The following is a 12,115-nucleotide window of genomic DNA, read 5'->3' as shown; positions in this document are numbered from 1 at the left end:
AGTGGCCAAACAGATGCCTGTGAGAAAACAGCAAGCAGGATTCGAGCACAGGAAACCTTTCAGTGTTCTTAATGAAGGGAGATGTTCCCCTATCTGGAAAGGAGTTTGGAATTCATCTGTCTATATTAGGAATTCACTGGGAGAAAGAGAAAGGTCAGAAATGCAAATTATATCTATGTCAGGCCCCTGCCCCAGACATTAAAGGGGCAGAAGTACCAAATATATTTCAATGGCTCATGATTCTATTTTCATATTTGGGAAGGTGTGGACTGGCTCAGCATCCTTTTCCTCTTTTCCTACCACAAAGTCCAAAAACCAAAGATAAGATTAGTACCCTGAGGAGGAGACACCACCATCACTTAGTTCTCTCACAGAGGCCACAGCCAACGTCTAAAATATATTGGAATAAATTTACAGCCTAACCTCCACAGTACTTACTTTGAGTCCCAGCAATGCACCTGACTCTTTTGGCATAGTTGTTCTCTTGTTGAGAATAACACGGCCAATTAGGCGATCTCCCTCTTTAGATGGTTGCCACGTTACAGGATGCTATTAAAAATAAACAAACAAGGAGAAGCAAATTCCTGTTTATGCATACAAGTCTGTAAAACAGCCACACTCTTTTTCTGATGTAATAAATTTGTTGGGCATCTATTTTTATAGTTATCAATGGACTGCATGTTGCCTATGCTGGTTATTTAAACTCTTTGCTATCTCCAGCATAGTACTTAGAATGGAAGGCACACTTACGATCCAAGACAAAGTACACAACTCCCTATGGTTTAACATATATTTTTCAACTAAGTTTATGTAATGGATGAAGGAGCAGATTTTTTACAAAAAATATCCTATCTATTAAAGATGTTTTATGGATTATTCATAAAAACAACTATGTCACAGGTTTTTTTTCATATTATCATGTTAAGAACCAACCAACACCATAATGATAATAAAAAATAATCAGCTATTTTAATTTAATCCAATAGACCAATTTGGCATATTTCTTACCGAGCTAATAGGAGATGTCTCCCTACTGTGCCACGTGGCAGGATCAAGCCAGTAATAATCCAAATCACCTGGAATATATAGGAAAGGAAAGAAATGTGTATTCTGAAGGAAATGCATTAACTGTATTATGAGTTGAACTGAATTTAGTGTTTGAATTTAGAAATAATCATAATCATAATATACAATTCCCTATTCAACTGCAGATCTTGCATGATGATTGAGTTTATGTTTTGGCTGAGTTTGTAATTTGTTAAAACAGTTTCTATATTACAGTGTTTCAAGATGCTGATGTTGCTAGCATATAAAAATACAAGGTGATACTTCAGATTGGCCACATTCAGATGACATCCTAAATGAAGTTTGAGGAACCTATGGCCCTCTAGGTGTTGTTGGACTTTCACTCTCATCAGACCCAGCTGGCATGGCCCATGGTCAGAAACAATGGGAGTTGTAGCTCAACAACATATAGAAGACTACAGCTTCCCCATACATGTGTTAAATAATAGTTTAGCAAATACCAGGCTGAATTAAGTCTTCCTACCCAGGTTTGGATGCTCTTATTCTCTCCTTCACAGGCACAAGGAGGAAATCAGAAGCTTCTGCTACAGTTTCGGATTAACCAGAGTTTAGTGGGTCATCCAAATCCTAAACTATGATTAATGTTAACTGTGGTTTGATTAAACAAGTCAGCTTCATAATCCATGCTTTGAAGCTGGCTTGTTTCAAACAAACCATGCTTACGATTAACCAGTTTGTTGGGTTTAAGCTACCAGTACAGTTAAGTGAAACCAAAATCTTCCTCACAGTCATATCAGAGAAAGAGAAAGATGAGCTCATTTCATCAAGCAGAACTGGGTTATTTATTCTGGCCTATCTAGCTCCATTCTGATAGCATTTCTTCTGGATTTCAGGTACCATATGTCCTGTAACCTGAGATGATTTCAATGGAGGTGCCAGGTGTTGAAACTTGGACCCCTCTACATATAAAACAACACACTCTACTTGCATGCTATAAACACAAGCTTGTGTCAATCCCACAATTTCCAACTGCAGTAAATTTTGAGCTGCTGCATGTTTGCTCCAGGTCCCCATAAGGCCTACTTGTGTACATTTGCAAATACATGGGACTACTTCAGGCTAAAGTTAGCTGTAGATAGTTCCTATTTAAATCAATGGCACTTAAATGATGGCTAACTTGTGTTACTGATTTCAGTGGAACTGACGTTCAGCTAACTTCAGCTGGATCCAACTCAGAAATATCACAGCATCATAATCAATTTCCAGTAAAAAGTGCTCTGAACATCTCACTATTTGGGGGAGACAGAAGCAACCAAAGCTACAATGAGTGACATACATATAGCTGTGCTGGTAAGCAACTGATAGCAGTTAAAATAATTTTGTGCGGTATGTAGTAGGTATATATACACAATATTAATTTGAATAATGGAGGCAAAAGTGGAAATGTACTTGATGAGATGACACACAAGTAAAAGGGGTAGACAGAAAAGATGAATGAATTACATGATGTGAGGTGATGGAGAGAGATGGAAATGCTTCTGTGTTATGCAATGATGACCAACAAATGAATTATAATAAACAATTCGCAGAGATTGCAGTTTAGAATACTAATCAGGATTCTGTACAAGAAGATGCTTCCTTGTAAAGAACAAGCTGGAGCACAATTCTCTGCACACTTACCTAATAAGTCTAATTGAAATTAGCAGAACTTACTTCCGAGTAAACATGCACAGGATTGCACTGTTAGTCACTCTGCTATTGTTGGTTATCCACTAATGCAAGCTGCGCAGACTCTGGTTTACCTCTGCCATGAATTCATTAGTTAGTCTAAAGCAGCTCATTCATTATCTCCTTTCCTCAGCCCCACCCACACCTGTAATATGGGGCTAATAATGTCAAACTACTTTACAGAGCTGTGATACAGATGATGAAGAGGATAACAACAACAACCAGCAGCATCAGCATCAATGGCACATTTATTTCTCATTGGGTTTATTTATTTTTTAAATATATATATAGCATGGTTGAGATCAAAACCTCAGTACAATTACATAGCCACCCTTATGTTAAACCAAAGTTTAATATTACAAGAGTGATCCTACCCTCCCCCAATCTGCTTTTGATGCACCTGCTTTAGTTTTTAGATCAACCACAGTTTACTGTGTCATCAAAGATTGACCATTTTAATTTTAACTATGGTTTGCTTGAAACAAGCCAACTCCAAACAATGCATTATGAAACTGATAATCCAAGGCATCCAGCTGCCAGCTGAGAACAAGATGCTGGTCCAGATGGGCCATTGGCATCATGCTGCAAGCTCTTCTTATGTTCTTAATCAAACCACAGTTAACATTAGCCATAGTTTAGGGAGCTTTTTTGCTAGGGTTGTTGCTGAACTTGCAGAATCTTTCCTAAAGTTCTTCCTTTTTTTGACATGCTAGTTCGAATTAAGGCTGTGCATATTTATTAAGTTTTAACATTTATAATCTGTTCTTCGCCAGATAGTCCCAGGGCAGAACAAAACCACACCTTCATTAAAATGAAGTATAGTAAATAAAATAAAAAACAACAAACCATATTATATATACAACAACTTTTAAAATTATAATTAAAAGAATCAGGGGGGAAAATACTGAAACTGGCTAGATACTATCACAGTCAAGTGACTCATCACACTTTTCATCCCCTCCCAAAGGGCTGTGCAAAGAGGTGGATCTTCTCTTGTCATGAAAATGTTAGTGTAGTATCAGTATACCAGATACACCTCAAAGGATTCTAGAAGTAGGGAGCCACTACAGAGAAGGCCCTCTTATGCACCCTACAAACTTTGGCTAACAGTGGGATCATGAGCAGGCCCTCCCCCTCTGAACTTAGTGCATGGGCATGTGAATATGGAAGGAGGTGTGTGCAAGTATGTAGTTGTGCAAAGCCAGCATACTCATCAAAGCAAATCTGGTGCCATAAACTGGCATACTTGGGCACATGTTGTGGCAGAGCTCACCGGTACTGAATCCTACCCTGCATGCCCCATAACTGTAGGGATCACCCAGTTAGTGCCTCCATGTTGTCAAAGAGGGAGAGGTATCAGCTGATGACCCACTCAAGCATGTTGCCAACCTGCCTCAAAGGATGAAGCCTGAATATATAGGGAACAGGAGTATGGGTGGGACTGATAGGAAGCAACATACAAGAAGAAGCACTGACACAAATTCACACTCAGGCACAGACTTCTCCCTCTGAAGAGCAAACAATATACCTTCTCTCGTTGTTATTTGTCCCATTTCACTTCAGACATATTAAATGGAGTCCCTAATTCATAATGATGATGATACTTTAACAGCAGCATTCAAGAATGTGTACTCTGTTATACAATTTATCTTTCACAAAATTATTTTTATGGCAAACATTATATTGCTAACAAAAGTTGGTTGGGCTAGAATTTGTCGACTGCTTTCTCTCCTTAGCTTCACTCTGTTCAGTTTGCTATATAAAGTGCCAAAAAAGGAATACATTCAAGATTAGAGTCAGAAATACCTAAAACTGAAATGCAATGCTTTCCAACTGGGCACATTGTATTTAAAAATAAATCCAAAAGCATACTATATGATAATACACAGGCTGCATTATTGCAATTTGAAGGCTATGAAATTTACTAACCACAACATGACTCAGGAGACGCAGGGCACACCAACTCTCTTCTGCCAAACAGATTAGCTAAAAATAATATATCTGAATGATTATATGTTCCCTGACCATCAAAACTTCTGAAATCTGATTACTTTCTCTAACGTGCAATATTGTTTATGGGTAAATGAGATTTACCCTGTCCAGAATTACATTTACAGACAGGTTATTTTAAAATAAAATTTTAAAAAATCTAAACACATATTTATGGTTTAAAAAGTCAGCTTATATTTTAAAAACACAGTTATATACTTAAAAATCAGGAATGGGTATTATGAAGGGTAAAGGAACCCACCCGCCCACGCAAAAGCAACAAAAATGGCTCTTTTTATCTATCCCCCCCCCCACCCTTATGCTTGTACTTCACCACCAGAAGAAACCTTTTCAGAACTCAGACTGATTGGCAATAATATTTTACAGACATCTACAGCCTCCCATTCTGACAGTACCATTAGATTACCTGTCCCCGAATACACCGTATGGAGAAGAAACTGAAGGAAACCAGCAAACATAGCAGCTTCAGCTCAGAGCACCTAAACAAGCAGAACCGACTTCAAGCAGGTTGCTGATTTCCAGCCTGCGACTGTAGCAGAGCCGTAACCGCAATGGGCGGGGGGGGGGGAGAGGAAACCCCCGTCCAAAAAACAAATCAGTACAAAACCAGGTCTATAAGTCCTTGTCTCCTGAGCCAATGCCAAATCATTCTCCAATGTCAAACACTCTACAACAGTAACACCAAACAAGGCCACAAGAGCCACAGCCATCAATACAAATCTCTGCAGTGTGGAGAGAGCATTGATTACTGCATTAATCTATACATGCTCAGTGCAATGCTAAAGAGCCTCTCTGGCTACAGAGAATCCTTAATGATTTTAGGAGACTTCACAAGACAGTCTGATGAGGGGGGGAGGGGAACCCCCCCTCCAAACAAAACACTGCTCCCTGCCCACAGAGATGGGAAAATAAATGTTTTATCTGCCAGTACCTGACACAGACAAATGCTATGCGGAGCACAAGTATCAATGCAATCGGTAACAAAGCGGCAGCCATTCTTCCTCTTTAGTACATTTAAACTGTGCAATTTAAACACGGGCACAACACAAATTAAGACTGACCCACCCTCCTTAATTCACAGATAGGAGGCCACCACAGAAATGTGTGAGTTGGGTTAGAAAGAAGAGAAGCCAAGCCCACCAGCTGGCAAAGTTGTTCCTCAGGTTGCCTGATTCAAAGGCAAAAGCAGCTAAACCTGGGCCAGAAGGCATATGTTTACTGGATGCTGCTCTCAGCAGCTGACACGAGACAAGCCTTGGGCAACTGCCAAGGGGCACTCACAGCACATGGACCACTTCTTCCGGAAACTGGGGGCATTTCCATGGGCAGAGAGAAAGTGAGTCGAAAGAGGCAGGTGGAGATTTTCTTAGCGTTGGCACAGGTCCCTTCCCTTTGCAGCAGTTTTGTCTCCCATGCAGATGGTGTTGTGGGGAGAGACAAAATAATACTTGTAGTTGAATATAGCAGCTGAATGTAGCAGTTCGAAAGCACGTCAAAGTGCAAGTAGATAAATAGGTACCTCTCCGGCGGGAAGGTAAACAGCGTTTCCGTGCGCTGCTCTGGTTTGCCAGAAGCGGCTTTGTCATGCTGGCCACATCACCTGGAAAACTGTCTGCAGACAAACGCCGGCTCCCTCGGCCAGTAAAGTGAGATGAGTGCCACAACCCCAGAGTAGTCCGCGACTGAACTTAACTGTCAGGGGTCCTTTACCTTTTATTACTACATCTCACAGATTTCTCAGTGATATACTATAGGTCAGCACTGTACTAACACAATGGTAGCTATTAGTTGACACTACAAATACTTTAATGCACTACTTGTGCAAAGGGGAACCAGGTACAGGAAGGGGCTGCAAAGCTATACGGAGTGCCCCACCCCAAGGCCATGACTTCCACTGACGTACGGGTAGACATCTGAGCCAGCAGCACTGTGAAATTACTACAAAATCTACCAGAAACTATGGAGCATTTGAAACACAAATCATTATCAACACCCTCATATCAGCCCGTCGTAAACTCCTAACAACTGAATGGCTAAAGCAGTTTAATTGATGCCTGAATGAAAATACTGCAATCAGGGTGAACATGGAACATAATATATTTTGGGTTCTGCATGTCTGTTAGGAACATTGCGGTATTTACTGTTCATTAAAAAGAAAAATTATTCAAGGGTATATTTATTTATTTATTTTATATTTGTTACTTTGTATTTTTCTATGTATTTTACCTAACTTCAAATGATTCAGACTCTGACTTGGGGGCTCATAGAGACAGGAGAAGGGCAGAGAGAGCAAGCTGACTGCACCAGGTCAAATTTCATTCTACAGCAGTACTTTTAGTCTTCTTTTGACCCGATTTGCCCCTATAGAAAACAAATGGCAGATTTTATATAATATTTAATACCTCTCTAATGTTGCCACAAGCAACACATCCTAATCCTCATCACAATTTTCTAGGCCAAGCTACGATTAGAATTGTGATGACACAGATAAAGGGAATCTGGACAATACGGGTTAATGTTTTCATTTCTTCTCATAAAGCAAGCAGAGAAAAGGTTCTGAACATATCACCCATATATATCCTCATTACTGGAAGTGTGGTTACATAGTTTTGAGAGAGGTGATGGACCACATTAATTTTCTATTGCTCCAGAGGAGGAAGTCGCTGACATGGTCAGGGCCGTCTCAAACAGGTTGGGCACTGTGGCGCCGTGGCACAGAGATCGCTCCGGCGCCCCCGCCCTGGTGGGCGGGCGCAGTGCGCAGCATGGCTTCCGGGCGGCTTTGCCGCACAGTGCCCACCTGCCGGCCCGGCGCCCTGGCACCCCGCGCCACCGAGACTACCCCTAGAGCCGGGCCTGGAAATGGTGCACCCAGATGTTACAGACTACAATTTCATTCAGTCTAAGCAGCACACCAGGGATAATGGGAGGTCCCATCAGTGACATCTGCAGGACACCCCATTGGCCACCCCTGCTCTAGAAGGTTCAACCTCGCCCAATGGGTTCTAATTAGAATAAACAATATTTGGAGTAAACATCAGGAAACACTCCTGGATGGTGCAAACTGTTTGACAGTGGAGCAGATTGCCCTGGGCAATCCTTTGTTGGAAGTTTTTAAGCTGAAGCTGGAATTCCACCTGTTGGGGATGTTGCAGTAGTGGGGTTCCTTCCAAGTCTGTGATTCTAAGGCTGAGGTGATTAATAAAAGGCACATTATGTTTCACTGCAAAAAAATATGGCTCCATCAACAGTTTCTGCTTTGTGACAATTCCCCCAAGCACCTAAATGCAAATAAGTTTGTGTTCGAAGGTCTAAACTGCTTCTTCCCTAATATCCTGTCTCTCACCACCACCTTATGGCCTTCATTGGTTTAGAGGATACATCCTGTATTGTACTGAGCTTTGGAAGGACTAGTTACAACTTCCTTTTCCTAGGTCTAGGAATGTAGGAATTCGAGGATAAATGTGTGACAAAGGGCAGAAGTTCATAACAAAGCAAGCTATCACTAGCGTAACTTTTAAAATGTGTTTGATGAAGGTTTTTGTTTCTCTTTAATTATTATCCAGCAAAGTTCAAGAACCAAAGGTCTAGCATTGGCTGTCAGTAAGAACTCATAGAGATGTGGCTACAGTTCTGTTTCAGTCTGTCAAGGGTATTTCAATATGATTTTGGTACTGTTGGTGCAGTAGATTTGACAACACATTGCTTCACTGGTGCACCATTTCAGGTCTGTGAGCGAAACCTAAATTGTGGCATCATAGTGACAAAGCAGTCATTGCATCCATTACTATACACAGTTCCTGATACAGCTACTCAAAGCACTGGAATATCAGCTAACACATTGGTTGCTAATGGGACACCTGCGGATACATATACGCCATACCTCTATACTCCCTTAGTGGAAAGAAACCTCCTTTAGCCAACAGAGGAGCTTTTTCAAACCTATGTAGTGAGGGGTCAATTTAAGGTAGGTTGCAGCTGGGGAGGAGAACGTTGCAAGGTCCTTACTCTAGTCTTTTTTCTAGTTCTCAAATATGCCCATGGGCCAAAAAAGGGTTACAACCCCTCCACTAATGTATAGTAGCTACTTACATGCCATGAATACTACTCTAAAACTAGGCCAACCTTGTGCAAATGCATATTCCAGCCAGAGTTCTTGGTTCAAGAAAAACATTTAACTCATGAAGCAATTTTTAAGATTTATCATCCATGAGATATATAAAACAAGCCCTTTCTTAAAAGCACAAATGATAAGAGAGTTGAAATATTCTCCCTATATGACTCCCTTACAGCGAATTTTTCAAATTCATACCGGTGAATAAAACTACACACTATTTTCATATAAGTACAGAGTCAGAAGACTTTAAAACTGCTGTTGGAAATTGCATATCAAAAACTACTCTGGTACGATAAAGCTTTTATGAAATTTGGCAATGAATTAGCAGATGTTTCTGGAACTGTAGATATAATATTCAGTAGCTAACTTAAGAAAATATTTATGGGAAATATTTATGGGAAACTTAAATTGCACAGACTCCATCTAGTGGCCAATTTAGCATAAGGTTTAGCAAAACTAGAGGATTAATTTGAACCAATTCATTCCTATTGTGCTTCTATTTACATTAATTAATTTATTTCTAACACCAACTCCAAAAAGTTCATGTATCACATAAAAATATCCAATAAAATCTGGTATTTGCCTTGATTCTGTTTGCATTCCTACTTATCCCAGCTCCACAATTCAGTACTGATGCAATTAAAAGAAAACAAGCGGCCCTGTCTTCTCTCCTGAGCAGCAGGAAAAATATATACCTCTTTTTATAGCTTATTGAATCATTCTAAGCATGAAAAACATTTCACAACATTCTGATTTTCTACTTTTTTCAGCTCGAGAATTACTGATAACTCGTCAAGGTTCTGATTGGCTTTTCCTCATAATGAACCATGGCATGCTCCTCCATTCACACGGGGTGAAGACATCTTGCTAGTCCCTCCTACAGCAAACCAGAGGGTGGGAAGTTTTTCACAAAAGGAAATGACCGAACAATGATTTGTGAGAAATCAGACAATTAATGTGCTTTAACTAACTAGTTATTTCAAGTGCTTATTGAAACGAAGAAAACACGTCCAGAAATGGCTAAAAATGTGAAGCTTCAGGTTCACATCACATGATGGGGCAATGCTTCTTGCCTGATTTTGCCTGTCCCACCCCTGTATGCTATGTTTGATGTAATACATGACCCTGGTTTACAAGGGCAAGAAAAAAATGTAAAGAAACAAGCATGCCTGCCTAAAACACCTATCACTCGGAGATGTTTTATACCTGAAAAACTAACTCTAAAAATATCCTGCCACATTCTGGAATGCCCCTCCTCACCAACCACTCCTGTTATTATTATGTTTATATTCCACCTTTTCTCCCAGGAGAGCAACGTGGTTCTCCCCCTCTCCTCTTCTACACAGTGTCTGCATTCTCTACCAGCCTTCAGGTGAAGAACATTCCCGCTGGATGAGGCCAAAGGACCATCTAGCCCAGGCATCCCCAAACTGCAGCCCTCCAGATGTTTTGGCCTACAACTCCCACGATCCCTAGCTAACAGGACTTAACCTGAAAGTACTCAACCTGAAGCGTACTTAACCCGAGGTATGACTGTATCTTAAACTAACCCCATTCCAAATAAACAATGCAGAAATGCTTATATCCCAAATCTGGGCACATGCTCTCCTTTTTCTTGTTGCTGGATCATGGCTATTGTGTGGAAATCAGTGGGGACATCTAAGGAATGTGTTTAGATAAGACCATTCTGGTACTGTCTGTCCACATTTCAGGTACTCAGTTTATTGCAGTCTGCTTAATATCTAAAAAGCTCTCCTTTGAATAGCTGTACAATGTGATTTATATTAGATGGGGCGCAAACATCACTATGGACTGCTAGTCTCTAGCTGTTGTTTTCATTCTGAAGCCTTCTATCTGCATAGCAGAGCCCTTTTGAGGAACCACAGAAACCCACAGAAGAAACTCATCAGGACAAGGAAGATGATGCTTTCTGTAGCAGAAGGCATATTTTGTTTTTTAGTTACGACAGAGTAAAGCACTATGGTTGGAAACCCTATGCTAGGAAAAGCTATAAAGAGAATGCAGCCTCCTTTGTTTTTACAAATTTTCAGTAAATTATGACAGGAAATGCATGTTTAGATCAATTCCCCCCCCACATGTAATATATATTTAAATCTTTATCTTACCTTTTTCACTGACACTTTCACTTTCTATTTCCACGTCATCACAACTGGTATATTCAGGTGTTGATGCTCCTTCTTCCTCAGAGCTGCTGACTGACATTTGTCTTTTCTTTCCACCCCGTTTCGATCTATGGGGCTTTGGTGGAGACGGCCGCACTGATTCTGACTGGTCAGAACTAAGGGAATCATTCCTTAGCATGGTCTCCATTTTCTCCCGCTTTGCTTTCCGACTGAGAATAGCAGAGCTAGGATCTAGGCGACTCTGTGTTTTAAAGGGGTCGTGATTTTTGGATTCTAAGTGCTCTGTAGGAACCACGCTATGCCTGGGAGTTGGTGGGCTATGGTTAGCTAATTGTTTAGAAACAGAAATCCTTACATCACCTGTTCTTTCTATTGCGTACGCCCTCTGAGTATCCGGGCGAGACTTTATGTCCTGAGTTCCTTGCACCTGTGAGTGCTTTCCTAGTTTATTCTCAAGTACCTCGGGCTCCTCAACTTCTGTGTGTGGCAAGGCAACGTCACTGTGTCTTCTTTCATGCCGTGCTTTTGAAACTTTTGCATGCATGCGCATCTGTTCCTCGTCGGGATGCGGCTTTACGGGATACCTTGCCAGGTTTGGATCACTCCTGTATCGAGTGTGATAGTCATCTTCTTTCCTTTGCTTCTCTCCATCTATAGCTTTGCCTTCCTCAAAATCGTGTGGGAAGTCTGAATAGTCCCGAGACCTCCCTTTCTCTAATCTTCTACCATCACGTCTTTCTTTACATTCCCTCTCATCTCTTTGTCCTTCACCCTGCTGGAGTGAGGATTTTGGCACTCGTTTGCGCTCACCTTTTACACCTCCTTTCCCATTCTGTTCAGACCCTGCGGGTGTCTTCTTCCTGATGGGAAGGGGTGGAAGAAGAAGAAGAAGAAGAAGAAGAAGAAGAAGAAGAAGAAGAAGAAGAAGAAGAAGAAGAAGAGTTTGGATTTGATATCCCGCTTTATCACAACCCGAAGGAGTCTTACAATCTCCTTTCCCTTCCTCCCCCACAACAAACCCTCTATGAGGTGAGGGAGGCTGAGAGACTTCAGAGAGAAGTGTGACTAGCCCAAGGTCACCCAGCAGCTG

The 12,115-nt window shown here is 41.0% G+C and overlaps 1 protein-coding gene across 50 annotated transcripts in view; it reads right to left on the bottom strand.

Moving 5' to 3' along the window:
- The window catches only part of RIMS1 (regulating synaptic membrane exocytosis 1), a 235,258-nt gene that overhangs the window by 109,791 nt on the left and 113,352 nt on the right, over positions 1-12,115 (bottom strand). For 40 of the 50 annotated variants that reach the window (XR_015948904.1, XM_088665849.1, XM_088665857.1 and 37 more), the window contains 3 exons: positions 11,008-11,885; positions 1,009-1,076; positions 439-549 (listed from right to left, as the gene is read on the bottom strand). Coding sequence is in view for 49 of the 50 variants with exons in the window: in XM_088665849.1 (XP_088521975.1) it covers positions 439-549; positions 1,009-1,076; positions 11,008-11,885 (1,057 nt within the window). In the remaining variant the exon portion in view is untranslated. Of the gene's footprint in view, positions 1-438; positions 550-1,008; positions 1,077-4,683; positions 4,741-5,159; positions 5,505-11,007; positions 11,886-12,115 lie in introns of those variants that run through there. The other 10 variants (XM_088665882.1, XM_088665883.1, XM_088665884.1 and 7 more) reach the window with 6 other exon arrangements.

This window comes from Zootoca vivipara, chromosome 3, assembly GCF_965207765.1.
Source record: "Zootoca vivipara chromosome 3, rZooViv2.hap1.1, whole genome shotgun sequence".
NCBI lineage: Eukaryota > Metazoa > Chordata > Lepidosauria > Squamata > Lacertidae > Zootoca > Zootoca vivipara.
This window is presented reverse-complemented; position numbering and strand designations above follow the sequence as displayed.